Source organism: Athene noctua, chromosome 4 (assembly GCF_965140245.1).
Source record: "Athene noctua chromosome 4, bAthNoc1.hap1.1, whole genome shotgun sequence".
NCBI classification, from domain to species: Eukaryota; Metazoa; Chordata; class Aves; order Strigiformes; family Strigidae; genus Athene; species Athene noctua.
Window position 1 is genome coordinate 20888582 of NC_134040.1, and position 21603 is coordinate 20910184.

Here is a 21603-nt window from a genome sequence, read left to right on the forward strand (position 1 = left end):
GGGCCCGCCGGCAGCACGAGGCGCGCGGCCCCACGCGCGCTCCCCGCGGCGGGGGCGGGGCTGGCGGCCGCCCGTTCCCCCGGCCGGCACCGCGGCCGAGCCCCGCGGCGGCCCGTCCCCCCCGCGCCGGCAGGCCCTTCTCCCCCCGCTCCTTCGCCCCGAATGGCTCCTCCCGCCGCCCCCCGCGCTGGCCCGTCCCTCCCCGCCGGCGGGGGGAGGCGCTGGGCGAGACGCGCGAGCGGGCAGAGGGAATCCCTCGGTGCCCCCCCCCGGTTCCCCGCGGTTCCCCCCGCGCCCGCCCCGCTCTCGCGAGAGCCGCCGCTCCCCGCTCTGCCCGCCGGCGGCGGCGCCCGCTCTCGCGAGAGCCGCGCGGTTCCCACGCCTCGGCTGTTGTGTCTGAGGGGAGCGCCCGGGCGCTGAGTGGGCGGCGCGCGCCGCCCCGCGCGTGTCTCTCGGGCCCGCGCACGCGCGCTCCGGGCCCGCGGAGGGGGGCGCTCTCGCGAGAGTAGGAGTTTTGGCGAGAGTTTGTGGAAGATGGCGCCTGTTGTGACAGGGTAAGTGCGGGGGGTTCGCGGCGCGGCGCCGGGAGCCGTCTGTTTCTGGGGGTGCCCGGGCGCCGGCCGCTCGGCTCCCGCCCGCCGGCGCCTCTGCCGCCGCTGTGGGGAAGCGGGGGCTGCCCGCGGGACGGCCCGGGGGCAGGCCCCGAGACGCAAACCCCGGGGGGCTGGGATCCCCCCCGAGTGGGCGCACGGGAGGAGGCCCCCCGCGCCCCGAGTGACGGGCCGCGGGCGGCCGGACTCCCCGGTGGCCCCCCCCGCCTCATTCCCCCCTCGGCGCGGAGCTCCCGGCAGGGCCGGGCGCTCCGCTTGCTCTCCTCTCCGGCACGGGCACGCCGGTCGGGACTCCGTGCGGGGTCAGCGCTCATCCCGGCTGCCCCGGGGGTGGTGGTGGGGGGGTCCTTCTCGGAGAGCTTCCTCGACAGTAGCGGAGCCCAGCGAGGAGAGGGCCCCGGGCTGGCACGGGCCGTTCTCCCTCCTCTGTCGCCCCGGCTCATCCTGCCGGAGGAGGGGGACCCCCGGGCTCCCTCGGCCACGGACCAAGAGCGCTCGGACAAAGGCTTTTGCTCCTGCGGTTAGGAGAAGTTGAGCGCGGCGTTCCTGCCGTGGCTCAGCCCCCCCGCGCACGGCGGGGCCGGCGGGAGGGCCCCGGCCCGGGCTGCGGAGCGGCTTCGTCCCTCGCTGTCGGGCGCTGCGGCGGAGCGGTCAGGCGGCCCCCTGCGAGCTGGACGCCCGTCCCCGCAGGCTGGGGGACCGAGGTTCCCTTTCTCTCCCAGCACACCCCTCCCAGGGCTTTGTAGAGTTTCAGCTGCCTTCCTCCAAACATTGCATTGCAGTAAAGGGTTGCAGTTTCCCCACCCCACTAAGCCACGCTGGATCGTAATGAATGATAGTTGCCAGCCTTTTCAGCCACACTGGGTAATACTTAATCACGGCTAGCCAGCTGCAACGTGTGTCACTGTAATAAGTGACACCCTCTTAGCCACCTACAGCTGATGAATAATAACAGATCCACTGCTGGCATACAGTACGCAATCTCACCTGCAGTGTTACATTGCATGTTGCCATCCTCACCACATCTTGGCTTCTGCTACTTATTGTAAGTGCCATGCCCTTAATTTTGTACCATGCTGAGCACGTGTGACCTCCCTGTATGTGTTGAGGGAAGGGACAATCGAGAAAAACAGGCTGTTTCTGTACTCCACCTGTTTGTTCTAAATGAAATCTTAACTGGTGGAAGTACTGCTGTGTCCTTCTAAAATGTGGACCTTGTTTTATGATTTCACAGTGCGTCTGTGACCTTCTGTCTTCCCTGTGGGATTACATTGTCTACAGCATTGGCTCTGTGGTTAGAGAGCAACAGCCTGCTTGGGGGTGGGGTGGAGTTGGTGGTTAATGCTTTTGTTCTCATGGAGAAGGTAGCATTATGGTATTTTGTTGTTTTGTTTGGCTGCAGTAGTGTTTCCAATTCCTCATTCTTGTTTGTTGAAAACTAAATCGAAGCTTTTGCTTTATTTCTCTCCTGATAAAGGCATCTTGCGGCTCATACACGTTTTCCCAATTAAATGTTCTTTAGGGAAGCTGTTCTTGTTTGTTGTGGTTCCTGGAGTGTACAGTTTTAGAGGTTAGAGTTGAAAGAAGGGAACAGATGCTTTTAAAGTTTGCTGTAAGTGTTAGTCTGCACTCTAGTTAGCGATTAAGTTTTTCCACTTTTCTGTTAGTTTACTCATCTGGATATTTGGCCTTCATTTCCTTTTGTTTATTGATTGTTACAGGTTTGTCAGAAGTGTTCTCGTGTCTGTGAGTTACTTTTATCCTTTTCGGAGATCTGTTAAAACGTTGACAGTAACAATTGCAGATTTTGGGTTTTTTTAAATGATCGAATAATTTGAACATTAGGAAAAACAGCATTTTAGCAAGAGTGAAAATAATTGCATGTAAAGTTTAGGACTTTAATGCTGAATTTACTCTTCAAAACCTGTAAGTCAAATAATTCTCTGAAAAAAGTAGTCTTGTTTTTTGATCGTCAAATATTTTTAACATTGTTAAAATGAAGTCTGTTAACTTTGGTTAACATTACAGTTAATTACATTAAGGAACTCGATTTTTTTATTACATGACCTGTTTCTAGAGTATGGCTCCAATGCCGAGTTGTCTGTGTGTAGTAGGATTACAAATCGATGATACTCCAGTAGCGGAATTTTTTTTTCAAAAAAGTAAAGACTGTTTTCTTTCTAGGCTGTTCTGTAAAAGCTGACTTGAACAGGAAAAAAGTGCTTGAAATTAAAAAGCTGTAACTGAAGAATGTAGTACGAAAAAAGCGCATTGTATTTTAATGGGCAGCTTGCAGTTCTTATGGGTGCTAGAACCTTGAGATAAAGCATATGGCTTTTCTGTAGTCAGTGTAAGCTGAATGTAAAAACACTTCCCCCCCCCCCCCCCCCCCCCCCCCCGTGAAAACTATGCCTAAACCTAAATTATGGTACCTAGGTTTATGCTGTGTTGGAACAGGATAGTAGGAATTTACTGCATTATTTTGTGGGAGCAGTCAGAGTACATTACCAGTTTCTTGTTTGGAGCATGTGGCACACTTCTGCTAGTTGCATCACTAGACACTTTTTGATCAAAATTGCTTGTGTGTACAGTATGACTGAACCTAAATTGCACAGTGGCAGAATGGATATAATGAGAAAATACACAGGAACGTGAAACAAGTAACTGAAAATGAATTACTGTTTGAACTATTATTTAAGATGAAGTGGATAATTTATGACTGGGATAATAGGACAGTGTTTTGGGGTTTTGTGGAGTATTTTTGGTTTTGCTTGTGAATGATTTAGGAAAAGTCATTTTAAGATGACAAAGTTAATAAAAATATTATTTAATTAGAGAAGCATATTTTGGATACAAACCACTTTGTTTTAAATAATTAATGACACTACAAAAATACCTGTAGGCCTCAGTTAGTTTGAAAATTGCTGTGCTAGGTCTAATACAACCATATGACAGAGATTTTCTAATCCTAAGAATTTAATTTTGTGTCATTTTAAAATGACATAAAATATGGAATAGTGTCTTCTCTGTAGCCAGGGACAGCCTAATCTTTAAAATACTAGAAAATAATGCAAGAAGCCATTGGAAAAAAAAAAAATCCTATACCAGCAAGCAAGTGAACACAATTTAGAAAGTGTAGATAAAAATTATAAATGCTAGTCATTGCTTTGCGTGCTTGATTACCAGTGAAAACCTCTATAACAACAGTATACAAGATAGTATCTGGGTTATTTTTCAAACAGGTTGAGAAGCCTTGAAAAAGTCAATAATAACTGAGTGGGCTTTTCACCACTGGTATGATGTTTTCCCTAGGCACTGTAAAGTAGAAGATTGTTTTATTAACAGTTTTTTAAGTATCAGACTATTTAAATTATCTGTCTGAATTACTCATCCTGAGGCTCAGTGGTTAAGAGGTGTTTCCTGACCCAGAATACTTAATGATTTAAGGTAAAGGAAGACACATCAGATCTGTGATGACACAGGAGAATTTTGGCATCAGTGCAGTGAATTTTAGCATAGTGGTCTAGGTGTGTCAGCTGTCTGGTCGTTTTGTTTGTTTGTTTTTAATGAGAACTATGGAAAAACTTGTAGGAGGTTTTTGAAAAAGTGCTTTGTGGAGTTCTCCCAACCGTGTGGACAACAGAGATGAAAACATAACAGTTTATTGAAACTTCAACCTCATCTACATCCTGTTAAGTAATTTTAGGGTGAGGACATTGACCAGTAAGGGTCTTGAAGTAGAGAGTGAAGTGGATGCTGCTCAAGAGGTGGCAGGTGGGACACAGGACTTGTGTGATCTGACCTTAGGCTGAAAAAGCTATCTAGAGAGGAGTGTTCAGAATAAATAGAACAGGATCAGCTCTGGATTTTGAAAGATGAAGAAGGATGTTTCACTAGTTCAGATGTGAACTGCTGTGGTCACAGGATAAAATTTAAGCTACTAAAGGCATGTCTTGGTGATGTGGTGGACACTGTCAAGATCTCAGAACCAGGTTATTTCTAGGACTTGTAGAGAACCATAGTTTGAGGGCTGATGCTTAGTTAAGAGTCCTGAAAGCTAATGACTTGCAGTAGTGGAGACTGCATCAGTGATGCAGAAAGAGTAAGACCTGTGTTTTGTCTGTGTCGAGACTGAGCTGATAGTGAGGCGTGGAGAAAGGGAGACATAAGCTTAGGTGTTAGCTTGGACAAATGCAGTAGAAGGTATGTTTCTGATTAATGGCAGAGTTAATAGTTGAATTTGAATCATGGCCCTGGATAAAGTGAAGAAGAATGGAAAAGGATGCAAGAAAAACCTATTAAATGATTCATAAAATAGTATAGGTGAATGAGGAGGCTCCATCAGGAGGATACACTGAAAGAACAATTAGCATGATAAGGGATGAATCATGACAGCACCAATGCCAAGGAAACCATGGGGAATATTTCTGGAAAAGAAGCATTGCTGGTAGTCTTGGGTAATTGACAGGTCTAGGAAGATGAGAATTACATATTGATTCTGAGCCTCATCATAGGGTTAGGCTGCAAGGGATGTTAGTAGTGAGAATGGTTTCAGCTCAAGAAATGGAAACAGGATTATATAGACTATAGGCCTAGAATTCAAGGATGGGATCTTCAGGCTACAGTTTTTACTGTTGCTGGAGGTTTAAACATAGTGCTTATTAAGATCTGAGTAATAGCATAACTATGGCTATTGTATTGTGTATATGTACATGCTGAGTGTTAAAGGTTGGGAAAAACTCATTTACAATCAAATGAGTAGATGGTTTTGTGTGACTAAATCATTATCAGGGAGCATGTCAGTGTCTTAAGTCTGGCTATTGGGAAATCTCTGTGAGCACTATATTCTTGAATGAGCCTTTTGAGATGCTTGCAAATATTCTTTAAACCTTTTCTAGTTTCAGTAGGAGCAATTTTGTTAAGCTCTTGATTTGGATTGTATTTGCTTTCATTATTTGTTCATTTTATTAAGTAACTCTGTAATTTCTGACATTCTGGTTGATACAGAGTACAAAGAAACTTTGAAAATAATCTTTTTATAGCTTGATTTCTCCAGAAATAATCTGTAGACTGTTTTATTAGGCATAATATATGTGCGTTTTTTACTGCTAGCTAAAAGGCAATATCCTTTGCCGATACCTCTTTGCAGAGATAACTCTCTTTTAAGTATACTGTTCCATACTACGAATTGCATAAATGTTTTTGGGTTTGTGAATGAGAGAGATTCTTCCCTCTGACTTGGTAATTTCTACTTTGCAGTAAAAATGAATTCTAGAATTGTTTTTAATTATTTTGAACTTAAGCAATTTCTATATTTAAAAAGAATATGAAAAGTTAAAGTAGACTGTAGCTACTTATTAAATCTTAAAAGGCCTGTAGTGCCTTCATGGGCAAAGATTTTGAAAAAAGGTTTTATAGTTAGTAATTAATTTTTGGTGGAGTACAGTTAAGTTGCAATACATACTATTCTACACTGTGTTTTTTGATAAAATTGGAGAGAGATAATGTGATTTTAGATTTATAAAATACATGTTTAATACAAATAAGTGTTCTATCTTACACAATACCTTTGAATCTCTATTGGGAATGAAGAACGTAGTTTATGCAAAATAGCAGTTTCACATTTGGCGAGCAAATCACGTCAGCAGAATTTTAAAGTTTTGGGACATCTTTCCTATCTTCATAATACTCGCCACCCTAAACTCTTTGGATGTTAATTGCAAGCACATTATTAGTTGATCTGTGTGGCACTGTAATGTGCTGAATCACTGCCTCCCAAGAGCATTTCACAGGGAAGGTGTACTCTCAAGTGGAATTTTTTGTTGTTGTATTACGTTACATTACATTACAGTGTTTTTAAAAATCAAGCAGTTGTAGTCTCTGCCTGCTTTTAAAGAGTTGCTTATTTTTTCCTTTGTATTTAGGTGAAGAAGGGAAAAAGGTAAACATCACTAGTTATATGGTCAGATGAAATCTTAATTCTGTTGACAACTGGATATACTTTTTAAGTCTATAGTATTTCAAGGATAGTTTATAATTATAGGTGTAAAATTATATTCTTGATCTTACTGAACTTCATTATTTTTATGTGGAAATGCTTATATTGTTCTATTATTGTACACTTTTCATACCTGCCTTGAACATAATTGCAATAATTAAGATTATTGCAGGCAAGAAAATAATATGGAATTATGGTTATCTCTTTCCAGTGTAAAAAAAGCTCATAAAAGAAAACAGCTGATAAATTTCTTTGAAGATAAAATTATTAATAGAAAGTAGCAATTTCCATATCATTATATTCTTACTTGGAGTCTTGGAAAAGTAAGCACTAAACTTAGGGTTTGACATTATCTCATTTCCTGGGGTTCTACTTATGTTGCGGTACTCTTTACTCATAATTTGCCCGTGTGTATATTTTGTGGTTGCTACCTTTTTTTAAAAAAATGTTAAGGACCCTTTACAACCTAAAGAAACTCTTTCATTGCCTGCTTCTATGTGGCATCATAGGCTACTTTTCAAAGCCTATGTATGCTATTTAAAATAATTTTCTGAAAAATATTCCATAATCTTCAACTGGAATTTAGGTAGGCAGATAGTGATACGTGGCCACGTATCTTCATGCTGTTTTGCTTGTAAATGCATGAACTACATACTTGCAGTGGCAAACTTTTTTACCAAGAAAGGAGAGAAGGTAGGGATTTCAGTTTGTATAGTGTTGTGGTTTTACATCCTTACAATAGACAGGGGCTGTGACTTTACAAGGATAAATGCTACTTTTGTGTTCCATATAATATTTTTTGTAATTTTTGAAAAGCTTGACTGATCTATAAAATTTTACCAGAAAATATAATCATTATAATGTTTTAGTATTTTCGATTAATCAGATTATTTTATGAATGACGTGCTGCTGGGGCATGATCTGTTCTTTCTAAAGCAATCTGAACGTTTTAGTCCACAGCATGTTTCTTCAGTGAGTTTGTGAACCTCTTTTTTGAACATGGCTTTTTAAGTAGATAAGTCTTTAAAACATTCTTGTAGAATTTAAGTATATATTTCTGTAATTATTTAAATCAAGTTTTCACTGCTTCAGTTGGAAAACATGAGGACGTTAATGTGGTTGTGTTAAGGTACAACTTTTCTTCATTTGTTTCTTATTCAGGAACAAGAACTATCTTCTTTTCATTGTAATTGCATGACTAAATTGTATGAAGTGCCATTTAATCAGAATATTCAAAATCCAGAAGACTTGTTGTACAAGCTGTATTGGCAAGTGGTCATTTTTGACTGCTCTGCATGAGATTACACCTGTGAATTCATTTAATTCTATTTCTGGTAGGTGAGATTCAAGGGTATATATTGCAATGGGTCCTAGTCAGTCTTCTGATAATCTAATTATTTATAGTTATTTGAGTAGCAGAACGAACATTTATAAACTTTCCCTCTATGAGTATGGATAAATGTAGACATTTTTCTGTATGTGCCAACAAAAGGTCTGATATTCTTGGTAACACTGCTTGGTCTGTAGAACATTTCATCTGCACTTTGTTTTTTTCAGAGCTATTCTTGTGGCATATTTGCAGTGCATGGTGCGTTGGGAGATTACCAGGAAACTTGTTATCAGAATAAAAGTTGATCAGGCAGCCATGAAATTCAGAATTTTCTAATCCTGAGAAAGGGAACTGAATTGTGTAAAATACTGGTCCCTAATTTTTGCCGGACCACAGAAATGGCACAGAGTAGCTACTCTCTAGGCAATATTCTGCTTTCTTTTTCCTGGAAGCTCTTATTTAACTCTAGTTTTGTCTGGGAGCAGTGGCTGAGGATCTTGCAGGCAGTGTTTGTTATGCAAGCTGTGGATTAGGAACTGTAGAAAATAAGGTTAAACTTGTTTTCTCAGCAGAATTTGTGAAACTAAGCTTTTGTCAGTTTTTGATACAGTTAGGGTGTCTTTGATAATGGGTTACTGCATTCACCAGTGCTCTTACATAAAGGGAACTTCAAAATGAAGGTCCAGAGAATCAGAGGTGCTTGCCCTCACTGCATGTTTGCCATTGAGGAAGATTTCTAAGGCTTGGCATAATAGAATAAATAATAATTAAACTTACTCAGTTATTGTTGTTGTTGTTCCAGCCATCTGCGTAAAAGCCCTTCGTGTCCTGAACGTGAAAAAACAAGCACAAAAACCCAGTGACTTGCCAAGGTCAAATGCAGAGTCCATGGAGAGGTGGAAATAGAATTACTCTCTCCCAGTTTGGTTCTCCTTGCTCTGTGTGGTTATGGGCTGTTCACTGTTCAGAGTTTGCTGGGTTTTGGCAGGTGGCATCATGTCTTCTCTCCCTACTGCAACTGTGAAAGATGGTCAGATGATAGTAGACTTTCTTAGGTTTTTAATTTGCGTAACAGAAAGGTATGGTAAGAAAGACTGACTGCTCATGAGTTATGTGTTTTGGTAATAGTGAGGGATATTAGAATAGACACTAGAGAGAGTTGCTGCTCTTACATAATTGAGACATAAAAGATAGGGTGTAACCAGTGGATAAATGTGGCATGAAGAAAAATGAAGTGGTGCTGCAGTGTGCTGTAGCTGTGTCTTTATACTATTGAAGAAATTCTGTATAAGTGTTTATTTCTAAAATTCAAAATATTTTACCACTTTACAAATCAAACAGCCACCTCTGGCTTCAGTAGTGAGTGTAAGAATTTAGAAAAGAAAAAGCTCTATTTAAAGACTGGTGTTATTCTGCATGTGTGTGTTTCTTTTCACGCTCTCTTAGTTTTGTAGTAGATACACAGTGATGACTAGTAAAATCCTTAGTAATGTACTGTCTTCCAGAAGTGAAGGGGATATAGCAGAACTACTTTGGACATGTCTTTTCTGTCCAAGTATTTTTCTGGCCAATTTTTTTTTCTTCTGCTGTTCAGTGCTTCTCTGCCAGCACTGAGTCCTGGGATGTTGGTTTTGGTTGTTTTTTTTTTTCCTTTTGCATACCAATTTATTTTTTTTTTAGTGTTGCATGATTGATGTGGGTTTTGTTTTGTTTACATGTGCATTACAAATCCCTAATTAATAAGCTATGCAGAGCAGTTAATCAAAATATGTAGTTGGGATCAGACTTTCTCTTTGGAACAGGCTTGTAGCACAGTTGATGCATTGTGACAAACTCTTTCAGTCAGCACAGATGATAGTAACTTCAAACCCTAATCATGATGTGAAAGTTTAAGAAATCTCCACATAAACACTAAATTTACAGGAGTGGCTTCCAATAATAATTGTTTTGCTGTTGGTTATGGAGGTGAAAGTGCTTCTTAGTTTCTCTACCAAAGTGATAGAAGACTATATTACGTGGAGATAGAAAATTGGGAGTTCTAGATCTGAAGTATTTTTTTGCCATAAAGGTCATCAGAAACAGGAAAGTTAAGGCGTAAAAACTTACTCTAGTATCTATTTCGAATAATAAAACAGATGTTGTCAAGGTTCATGTTCAGTTTTGATAATAAATGAAATTTGTATTTACAGTGCTTACATTTAGATAGCAGCACTTCAAAATACTAAGAACTGTGTTAAAACAAACATGAGAACTACACTAAAACAAACGTCAGAACTTGTGTTTTTATTTGCAGCGGGCAAAATACCTGCATTTCACAACAGTTAACAGGCAAAACAAATGAGTTGTTATGAAACATTTTAAAAAGATCTTATTGAGAAGTTTTACTCACAACTAGCTTGTTGAAGTGATAAATCATACTTCAAATGGTAGCAAAGGAAAAGTGGACCAGGCTCTTAGTCATTTGCAAGTGTTAAAGGCTACTAGAAAGTATAGGACAACTCTTTTTTATTAAACCCCTTGAGCTGTAGGGATAATTGTTCTTCTTTTTGATTAGCTGATGCATCTACATGTAGAATCATGGAATAGTTTGGGTTGAAAGGGCCCTTTTGAAAGGTCCAGCCCCTCTGCAGGGGGCAGGGACATCTTCAAAGAGATCAGGTTGCTCGGAGCCACATACAACCTTGAATGTTTCCAGGAATGGGACATCTGTCTGGACAATCTGTTCCAGTGTTTCACCACCCTGATTGTAAAAAGTTTCTTCCTTATATCTGGTCTAAGTCTACCCTCTTTTTACTTTAAAACCATGACCTCTTGTCCTATTGCAACAGACCCTGCTAAAAAGTTTGTCCCCGTCTTTCTTACAAGCCCCCTTTAAGTACTGAAAAACTGCAATTAGGTCTCCCCAGAACCTTCTCTTCTCCAGGCTGAACAACCCCAACTCTCTCAGCTTTTCTTCGTAGGAGAGGTGTTCCAGTCCTCTGATCAGTTTTTGGCCCTCCTCTGGACCCGCTTCAGTGGGTCCATGTCTTCCCTGTGCTGGTGACTCCAGAGCTGGACACAGTACTCCAGGTGGGGTTTCAGCAGAGTAGAGGGGGAGAATCCCCTTCCTCAACCTGCTGGCCAGACTTCTCTTGATGCAGCCCAGGATACAGTTGGCTTCTGTGCACGTTGGAGAGTCATGTCCAATTCTTCATCCACCGATACCCCCAAGTCCTTCTCCGCCAGACTGCTTTTAATCCCTTCATCCCCCAGCCTGTATTGATACTAGGGGTTGCTTTGACCCATGTGCAGGACCTTGCACTTGGCCTTGTTGAACCTCATAAGATTCACATGGGTCCACTTCTCAAGCTTGTCCAGGTCCCTCTGGATGGCATCCTGCCCCTCAGGCATGTCAGCTGCACCACTCAACTTGGTGTCATCAGCAGACTCGATGATGGACACTTAGACTGGACATTAGGAAGTATTTCTTTACAGAACGGGTTGTTAGTCATTAGAATGGGCTGCCCAGGGCAGTGGTGGAGTCACCATCCCTGGAGGTGTTTAAGAGTCAGGTTGACATTGCGCTGAGGGATATGGTGTAGTTGGGAATGGTCAGTGTTAGGTTAATGGTCAGACTAGATGATCTTCAAGGTCTTTTCCTTCGGTGATTCTGTGATCCCACTGTCTATGTCAATTGATGAAGATATTAAACAGTGCTGGTCCCAGTACAGAACCCCTGAGGGACACCACTTGTCACTGATCACCATCTGGGCATTGTGCCATTGACCGCTAACCTCTGGATGCAACCATCCAGCTGATTCCTCATCCACTGAACAGTCCACCCATCAAATCCGTATCTCTCAAATTTAGATAGGAAGATGTTGTGGGGGACTGTCAAAGGCCTTACAGAAATCCAGAGAGATGACATCCATAGTTCTTCCCTTGTCCACAGATGTAGTCACTTCATCATAGAAGGCTGCTAGGTTGATCAGGCAGGACTTGCCCTTGGTGAAGCTGTACTGGTTGTCTCAAATCACATCCCTGTCCTCCATGTGCCTTAGCGTATGTTCTAGGATGATCTGTTTGTTCCATGATCTTCCCAGGCGCAGAGGTGATGCTGACAGGTTGGTAGTTCCCAGGGTCCTCCTTTCTACCCTTTTTAAAAATAAGTGAAATGTTTCCCTTTTTCCAGTCACCAGGGACTTCACATAGCTTTTGAGATTGCAGTAAATAAAAGGTGACCTCAGAAGATATGCTGAAGGTACCTGTCAAGACACAGTTGGAAGCCAGTCCTTGTGTGAGTGTTCCCTGAAGCTAGACTGAATTTCCATATGGAAATAAAATATATAAGAAAGAACATACCCAGTGGTTTTCCAGTGTCTCATCCAGATAGTTTTTTTCTGGACAGAAACTTATTTATTTTCTTTTTATATTTGTACTTACAAAGCAATCAGAGAAAACTGACTCTTGGCTGTTTCACCTTACTGCTCTATGGTACTTAGAAAGTTAGCAGTAGACTGGTTAGACTTGTCAGTTTGCATAGTCATAAAAGTCGTATTGCATCAGTTCAAATTTGAAAGTTTTATCTTTTTCAGTTAGAACAGTTCTTAGAAAACCCCAAAAGCAACAGACTTCTGTTTGCCAGAAGTTATTAGGCAGTGATGAGTATGTTTTCCTCTGTGCTTCTAGTGCATAGGATTCAAATTGTGGATAGTGTTGTTTAACGTACTTCCTTAATGTAGATTTTACTGGTGGCATTTTTGGTACTTTTTGTGCTATATTCAGTTTTCTCCTACTTAATGTCCTGATTTTAGGCAATTTCCTTCAGTAACGATAATACTTCTTTTTTTTTTTCTTTTTTTTTTTTTAGATGGAAGATACTATTCTACCAGTGTTCAAATTGCTTCACTAACTGATATTTTCCCCTTTTTGTTTTGACATTAGTTGAAAAACATTTATAGCTGCTGCTAGACATTCTGTTCCTCTGATTCCAAATTAGATCTGGTCAATTCTGCTTCCTCGTTATACATGCAGCATACAGAAATAATGTTGGGGTTTTCTTATTTTACTTAGTTGCTTTCAGTCTTGTTCTTTCCTGAGTTTTGCGACCAGCCTTCAATTAGTTTTGCTTCTACATCTCTCTTTTTTTGTGGAGTAGTACACCGGAATATGTTTTCTCTGTGAAGTTTCTGTATAAGCCTTATTCTCTTTCTTCCTGGGCAGTCTGTGTTCACTTACCTTTGTCCAGAGCAGTACTTCCAGAGTACTTCCCAACAGTGTGGCTTCTTCCTCTGGATCTGTCATGTTCCTTTTCCTCCCAATTTTTGCTGTTACTAGCCCTGTAAAGCTTGTGGTATGCTTAAAGCATCACCACCATTATCTACAGAATGGGGAAGTCACTGCTCAACCAATGTGATGGTCTAACAGCTGTATGTTTTACATCAGGTCCAAACCCTATTCCTTGCTTTTTGGAACTTGGAGCTTGGCCATATCAGTGTCTTTGATCATGGGAGGGGATGTCTAATGAACACTGGTATGCTGCTTGTCTCCCAGCTAAAGAACTGTTGAGGACCAGAGATAAAATAGAATCTAAAGAATTCAAGAATCACAAATATCTTGTGTAACAAAAGACAAAACATTGATACAGAGAAATGAGAAAAGTTATATAGGGGAAGCCAAGGTTAGATCCTAAGTGTTAATATTGCGAAGGCAGGAAATCTATTTTGGGAGGGGTAGGAAGACAACATAGGGGAGGATAACTTTATTTTGAAGGCGTTTCGTTATTTCCTTTCACTACCCTTCTCTCTTTTGACATTTTAGTTCTCTTTATAATTTAGAATTGTATGGGAGGCTATTACTATTTTGTTTTCTTTTTGCTACTCCAAGAGGGATGGATAAAATAGAACTTTGAATGAATTCAGAGACTGTGATCTGTTGCTAGTGGCTTTGTAGGAGTGTACTGAAAGCTGTGAAGAAACAGGACACTTTGTTCTTACTAACGTGGTGTATTTCTAAAGCAACAGAACTGGGAGAAAGGATTGTTTTTGTAGTGATGAAAGCAAACTAAAGCTGAGACCAGGTTTTGAAAGCTAAATTCTGTAAATAAGCATTGCCCAGAACAGGGAGGAGGGGAATGTATACAGATAAACTTCAGGTTGTTTGTTATACAGTTTTGTTTTACAATTAATATTTACTATAAGGAAAGTTTCTCCTAATATAAAATGAGTTAGAAGAGCATGTGTAACTTTCTGCATAAAATTGTAACTTCTCTTTTTGCCTTGTTCAGTGGTTGAATACGAACATTAGATTTGCTTTTCTTAATACCTTTTCAGAATTTTAGAGAAATAGTATTCATACTAGGGTGTTCCAGTACAGGTTAAAAATTATCAGTTTGATTGAGACAGTTCTCTCCTACATTTGTTCTCATCAGGGTAGTGTTTAGTAGTTTGTAGATTTTGTGATACACTTGTCATGAATTTGTCTGCTATTGTTGCATCACAGAAAAATACATATTTGAAAGATTAACGTGGAAGTATTCCTGAAGAAGATGTGTAACACTGGTGCACTTTTTCTTTCAACACTGAGCCTCAGTTTACTCTCAGTGATTAAACAGCTCATCTAGCCCTTTGGCTAAAGCGCTCCTCTCCACTTCATTTAGCAATAAAATTTAGAAATTCCAGTAGGCATGTCCTTTGGATATCAGAATTGAATAATAGTTCCAGCCAGTGAGGCTTGCTGTGTGCAACCTTTTTCCTTTGGTAAAAGGAACCTTCTAACATTCAGTCTTGCAACACTGGACCATGGCTGGAGAAACAGGAAGCAAACACTTAAGCTTTGTCCCAGATCTTCATTGCTCCTTCTGACTGTGGCCTCTTCCTTTTTTCATCTGCTTTCTTAATTTCTGTCTTGGAAGCCAAAAGTAACTTAATACTGTTCTCCTAAGAGTTGAGTCATTTATCAGGTTCTCCTTTGCCAAATAATCTGGCAAAATAATGGAATCCACTACATTTTCTTCTGTCTGAGGCCGTTTATTGCATTGTCCACTTACTTTTGCCTTTCTGTCTCAGTCCTCTTGATTCTTTATTCTATCCATTTTCTACAGTGTCTACAGTTAATTGTAGCTGTTAGAAACATGTTCTTGAGGACTCTTGAGTTCAGAGTGCCCTAGGCGCTGTATCATTCCTGTAAGTAGCCTATATTCACCTATAACTCATACTGTTTGCAAACTTTATCTGTTGGTAGGCACACAGGTTCAGGGAGCCCTTTTAACAGGGGCCTTGGTATACCTGAAAGGTATGGACTCTGTTAGTTTTCATTACAAAACCAGTCAGGATAACTGGAGCTCTCAGGACCTCTCTATATTCCTTGTGTATTGTGAAAACCGGTGCTCTGATGGTGGTATACTTTAGGTTTGTCCCAAGGTGTGCTGGCATGGTGGACCAACTATTAAAAGTAGCACAGTTAAGCAGCTGTTGGGTGCCTGTCATGGCAGTGTTTGTGTAGTTAACGAAGATACATTTCCTAAAGGATGTTGTGCTTTGTAGTTGCCAGTCTCGGGAAAACTGGAAAATCCTTTCCTTGGGAAAAAAAATGAAACTAAAACCCAAGAAACCCCTACAACACCACCTCCCCCCCAAAAAAAACCTCAACTGGATCTGCAGCTTTTTTTTTTTTTAAAAAAAAAAAAAAAAAAAAGTCTTATTTTGTTCTCAAAAGTGAGAAACATCTGATAGCAGGGCTGTACTGCATGGTACCAAAACAAAACTGCTTGGGACCCTCAGATGTAGAAGCTCTGTTTTCTTGTTTATTTAAATTAGCTTTCTGAAAAGCAAATACATGACTAGTTGAGATTCATTAGGCTTTTCCTTAGTGTTTGTAGTTAATTTTAGTAATAAGCATGTGTATTATCATACTGCACTTGACAGCTGGCTTTCTGTGTGTACTTTCAGACAGCTGTGGCATTCCGTCACACTGCTCAGGCCAGCGGTGAGCATCAGCCGCTTCTGAGCCATGTGATTTGCAGGCTTTTCAAGCATCACTCCAATATGAAACTGGCTTTGCTGATGTGTTAAAACTGATTTTTAGTTCTGGAGTGGGGTGACCCTTCGAAACTGGTCTTACTGATGATGCCAAGTTGCCTTGGGAATCCTATGCACATTTAGTGTAGTCCTGTTCTATAGCACAACTTTCCTTTTGTCTCTTCTCTGCCCCACTGGTCTCCAAAGCACATAGTATGTGTCCTTTACTATATACAGTATGCTTGGACCATGTGAGATCCATTTATTAAAAGCTGTGTTCATTCTTGGCATCAATACCGTTCTGAGAAATTCCCTGAACTGAAAATAGTCATGGCCAGGACAATGTTCAGGGGAAGTACCATTTAGGCTTGTCTGGTTCTTATACTTCTGCTCTTGGAGATGGACAGAATGGATTGCTGGAGCCTTGGCCTGTATAACTCCTGCATCTGCTAGCAGTGGGAGCCGAAGGCCTGCACCTCTGGGTGGACTGGCTTAACTCTGCCATTCTTCATCATTGCCTCACTTGCTTTGACACAGCAAAAGGGAGTAGAGGCGAATACATGGACAGTAGTCTGGGGTTGGGGAAGAGAATGAACTCTCTAAATATGAAGGTAGGTGATGATGTATGTGTGTGTGGAGGCACCCTAACTTTGTCTCTTGATTCTCTTGAATTTTCTGCTACTGCAAAGGCTTTGTTGTCTGAAGAAATTTTGGAGATGAAAAAATTAGATTTTGCTATCTCACTGTTGAAGTTTTTGTCTGGTTCTTTAAATTTTTTTATGTTAAGGTATGGAAACATTAAATGGCTTTTCTGTTTTACACATGTTCTTGTATTTAGCTGTAGGGAAGTTGGTCTTTCTCTCCCCCCAAGGGAGTTTCCTGTGTATATGGAAAAAATACAAAACAGAAGTGAAAAATACCTCAGGCTTCCAAACCTGCTGCTCACATTTCACTTCTCCCACTACCCTTCTCATTACAGAAAGAGTCCAACAGTCCTCTGTCCCCATAGCAATACCATCTATTAAAAAAGCTAGACACCATTATAGCTGATATGATAGGTAATTTGGCGCACAAAATTATTACAACAACCTGTGAACTGCTGGGGAAATGAAAAAAAAAAAGTTACACAGTGATATACTTTTCTGGTGTTTATCTTTAAATTGCCAGAAAGTTTTATTAGACTTTCTTTGGGCTAGTAAACATAACGTAATTTGATACCTGTTCCAAGAAGTTTATAGTCATAAATAAATTTAGTATGCAACTTGTGGGTTTTTTTGTTTAAAAAGCCACTTAAGGCAGTGGCCCTAAAATTGTGTGTAACTCAGCAGTTAAGCTGCATTTTATAATTTTTTTATTGTCATTAGAAATTCTGGGGACCCTCTGCTTACAATCTGTCAGTAGAGAAAACAGTGGTTTCTGTATTTCTTATGCCTGAGTGAACAGCACGTGGATAAACTGAAAAGACTTGTATGATGAAACGCTGATACTTTATATGTGTGAATGCTGTTTTGACAATATTTAAACTTTCCCATAATCGTATAAGATAATTTAAGCACTTTAAAATTGGCATTCTGATTTTTCTTCATTTGTTTAGACACCATTTTGCATATGCTGTTGTCAAATAACAGGCGTTCTTTGGTCTCCAAGTTGTTCTATAAACAGCAGGACTAAAGAACTTATATTTCCTATACATATGTGCCCTGTATGGTGAGGAAAGTTTATGGGACAATACGATGAGCTCCTTCATTCCTAATGGGAAAAGTGTAGCTGTAGTATAGCTAAGGCATATGCTTACTGTCTGTCCAAATGGCATAAGCAGAATGACCAGCTGTGCAATTATGTCATTTCCAAGTTCTGCTTGTCGTTTTCAATGACATCAATATTTTGGAAATGTCTCTCCAGTTTTCATAAAACTCATAGGAACTTAATTGTCTTTAAAAACTCTTCTTCTTTTTAAACTTGGTTAGAACCTGATGTATGGGTTCCAAAGTTATTGCAGAGATGGCTAATCAGTTTTATAGCATAAGCTTCATTTTTTAGCAATCTGGGAAACTAAAGCAGTGAAGGACTATTAGCTGTTAGTGTACCAAACCCGCTCTCCTTCTAATACAAGTCATCCCCCGCTTTTCTTTAGGTTGAGACTTGTGTTTTTTTGTTCATTTATCTTGGCTGCGCAGGCATCTGCACGTTTTAATTCAGGAGTTAAGTTTATTTATCTGCTGAACTTTAATGACTACATTTGCCCATGATTTTCCCATTTTTCTTGGAGAGCTCAGTTGGCCCTGTTTGAAGCAGAAGCAGGCAGAAATTGTGGGAAGGAAATTTCCCTATTGATTAACATGTTCCACATACTACACAGTCAGCAGTCTTGTGTTGGCAATCATTTTTAAACTGGTCAAGATACAATTGAGTCAGTGGTAGCTGCGAACTGAAATGACTTCTTAAATGTGGTTGTTTAGTATTTCAAACAGTTCTGACAATTTACTTTTCCTTCTGGCCTGAATGTACTTGAGAGGATGAGACAATGTTTTGAAAAGAGGTTGGGTTCAGAACTCAGCAGTTGGGAGTCTTCACAACACTGCTTAGGCACGCTTATCATGCAGTAAAATCCTTACACAAAAATTTATGCCAGCACAGGCATTATTCTGGAAAACTAGTGTTGTAGCAGTCATGGGTTCAAGATCATGCAGAAGTTAAGTGCTGTTAGGTAGAACTTTATTTAAAAATACTGGTTCCTTAAACACTTAAATTTTACTTGACCTAGGTATTCTGTCTCAGAAACATTCTTGTTTTCAAGTTGGCTTCATAGTTTATAGTGTACCTCATTAAGATGCAGGGAGAAGTTTTGCCAGTAATTTGCATCTGTGTGGAGTTTAAACTTGACAAACCTGAAAAGCAAGCCTACTTGAATTAAGTGTGATTCACACAATTTCCATTTTAAAAAATGGACAATAATAACTGCTTTGCAGATTTATTTTTTTTCTTATGAAAAATGCCCCATAGAAGCTATTTGGACACAATAGGAGCATGTGTATAACTTATGTCAGAAAACTGTAATATTATAATACCAGATGAAAGGATGATTAAGGTGCTGACATCCCAGATACGTAATCTAACCTTTTCATATGGCTGTTGTACTGTGATAAGGAGGAGTAAAAGTGTATTTTTGGAGTGTCTGTTTAATTGTCTTGTTCAGGAATCATTGACCCATTTACCACAACAGTTATTAAAAGTATTATTGTGTTTGATGATAGGTGTTGTGGAGATTATATTTCTCTAGCAATTTGTTTTTAAATATTTGAGTTTTGCAAATGGAAATAGTGGTAATTGAAAGGAGCTTGTAGCTTATGTCATTTAAACAGAAATATACTTGTTATACATACTTCATTCTCCTCTTTCTCTTTCAATAGTAAAGTATTTCTTAAATGGGAATCTGAATTTCTGTATCTTTCCTGTGTAGGACTGCTCTATTGCAAGGGCTGTAGCTGATGTATAAATTAATCTCTTAGAAACTTAGAAATAATTTACTTATGAATCAATTCAACAACGACAAACAATCCAAAGCTTTTAAATATTTTAAAACATTTGTTTTTATTAAAACACAGATTTGTTAACTGCAGAGGGTGTATCACCTAATTTTGCTGTCTAGTTATGTGACTTTAAAGGTTTAAGCGTAATTTGCTACTGTAAAATGCTCCCCAATTGGAGACCTTTAGCACAACCACAGTGAAAAAGATTGACCATGAAAAATGGCCTCCAGATGATTTAGCTGTCCTAGAAAGTTGAAAGAGCCTCTGATTCTCCCTTTTCTGGGATGTGTGTTTATTGCTGCTGGTTTTATATTCATGGCACGATGTATTCATAAGCTTAATTATGAAACAATATACTTAAGATTGATTAATTCTAGGATACTGACAGCTCATTTTGCAACTGCGCCCAGTTAATATTAGTATAACTACATAATTCCTGGGTGATGCAATAAGAAAATATCTGAAGTCTAGGAAACCCTGTAATTTTGTAAAACAGGTTGGTGCCAAATACAGCTTTGTTAAAAAGTATCTGTATTCGCAGGTTTTGTGTCATCATTTTAATCTACTGAAAAGATTAATTTTATTTGCCAATTTGGAAATTACTCTTTGCATAGAAACCTGCTTATGAGTTGATAACCTGTTCTATGCTTACATACTGATACCATTTGTGAATTGTTTTACAAGTCTAAAATCAGCGGGTGAGACATAGTTGCGTACAAGTAAGTTTATATAACTCGAGCAGCTTCCTTTTAACAGATATAAGAAGGTGCTTCCATTTTGCTTTTTGCAGAATTACAGCAATGCAGAAGTTGAAGGAAGAAAGGGAGTGAAAGGAGAGGGTACAGACTGTAATAATACTGTGTTTTTTAAAAAAAGTATTTTACAATATGAGAAGTTGACTCAACTGACAAGTTGCTGGAGGAGGAAGATGATAGGGAATCATCCTCATTTCCTACAGATATTTTTTAGAAGTATAAAAATACAGTAAAGATATTAAAAAGTGGCTCTTGAAACTTTTGTTTTGGTGGGCTAAGTACTGTATATTCTATTGCTGCCAGTGCTTACAGTTCCTAAACCAAGATCAGTAAAGGGAACGTATGAATTGTTGGGGTTTTATTACATTATTCAAAACACAATTATGTCGGTCTAAACTGAAGCTATAGATGCACCGGATTTCTAATAGTGCAATGCCACAAAAGTGGGAGGTCACATTCTCATCTGAGTGTTCCTGTTGATTGCATTGTGGTGGCTCTGGCACTCTGGGTTCATGACTGAATGAATAAAATTTACTTTCTTTCCTTCCTTTCATTCCTCTCCTCCCCCAAAAGATAGTTTTTGTTCTGGATTACTGATTGAATCTATCTGTGGAAAGGTCTCAGAAGTACTGGAGTTTGGTGTGTAAGAGTAGGTCCATGCAGCCAGGGGGAAGCTGGCCGGCAAGACCTGTGTTTGGGGCTGACAGATCAGCTCAGCTGTCTGTGGAGCCACAGTCCAACTGTGAACTGGAGCGGCTGGGGCACAGACCTGTTTGCTTACCCTAACCTAGCAGAGAGGTGGGAATGGCATTTGAGACGGTGGTGACTTAAACTGTCACAGCAAGGCGTGTCAGAGTTGGTCTGCTTAAACCTTAGAGATGCTAATATTCTTAGCTGTCATTTTGCATTAAGTTCTGACTGCGTTTGGGGTGAGAGTCTTATAACTATCCTAAGCTAAACTTTGACTAAGGATGTTAGTCTGCAGTAAGATCTCTTAATTATGCTTAAGACTCGTTTTTTTGCAGGTAATTTTCCTTACAGAATTCTTCAGGGTTTTATTTTTTTACATATAGTTCTTTCCCATGAGAGTTTCAGGCTTGCTAGAATGTAAGAGAAAACAAGCTTAGCTGCTCCTTCTGTGTAATCTCTTGGCTTCTGTTAAAGCTGATTTTGCTGAGGTGACCGAATAGCTTTTTTCAACCAAACCCACTGGTTTCCCTCTGTCTCCTGCTTCCTAGTGTATCAGTGGTGTGATGGATTGACAGCGTGAGTTGGCTCCCTCTGAAGGTCTGATCTCTGCAGGTGGTACAGGGGAAACAGGGGAAACGGGTTGAGGAGCTTGGAGTGGGACAGTAAGCCCCTTACAGACAGATGGTACGTTC

The 21603-nt window shown here is 40.3% G+C and overlaps 1 protein-coding gene across 4 annotated transcripts in view; it reads left to right on the forward strand.

The window, feature by feature from the left end:
* The first annotated feature begins 517 nt into the window (after positions 1-517).
* The window catches only part of RBPJ (recombination signal binding protein for immunoglobulin kappa J region), a 60432-nt gene continuing 39346 nt past the window's right edge, over positions 518-21603 (forward strand). For 2 of the 4 annotated variants that reach the window (XM_074904624.1, XM_074904626.1), the window contains exon 1: positions 21479-21595. Coding sequence is in view for 1 of the 4 variants with exons in the window: in XM_074904623.1 (XP_074760724.1) it covers positions 535-554 (20 nt within the window). In the remaining 3 variants the exon portion in view is untranslated. Of the gene's footprint in view, positions 555-21478; positions 21596-21603 lie in introns of those variants that run through there. The other 2 variants (XM_074904623.1, XM_074904625.1) reach the window with 2 other exon arrangements.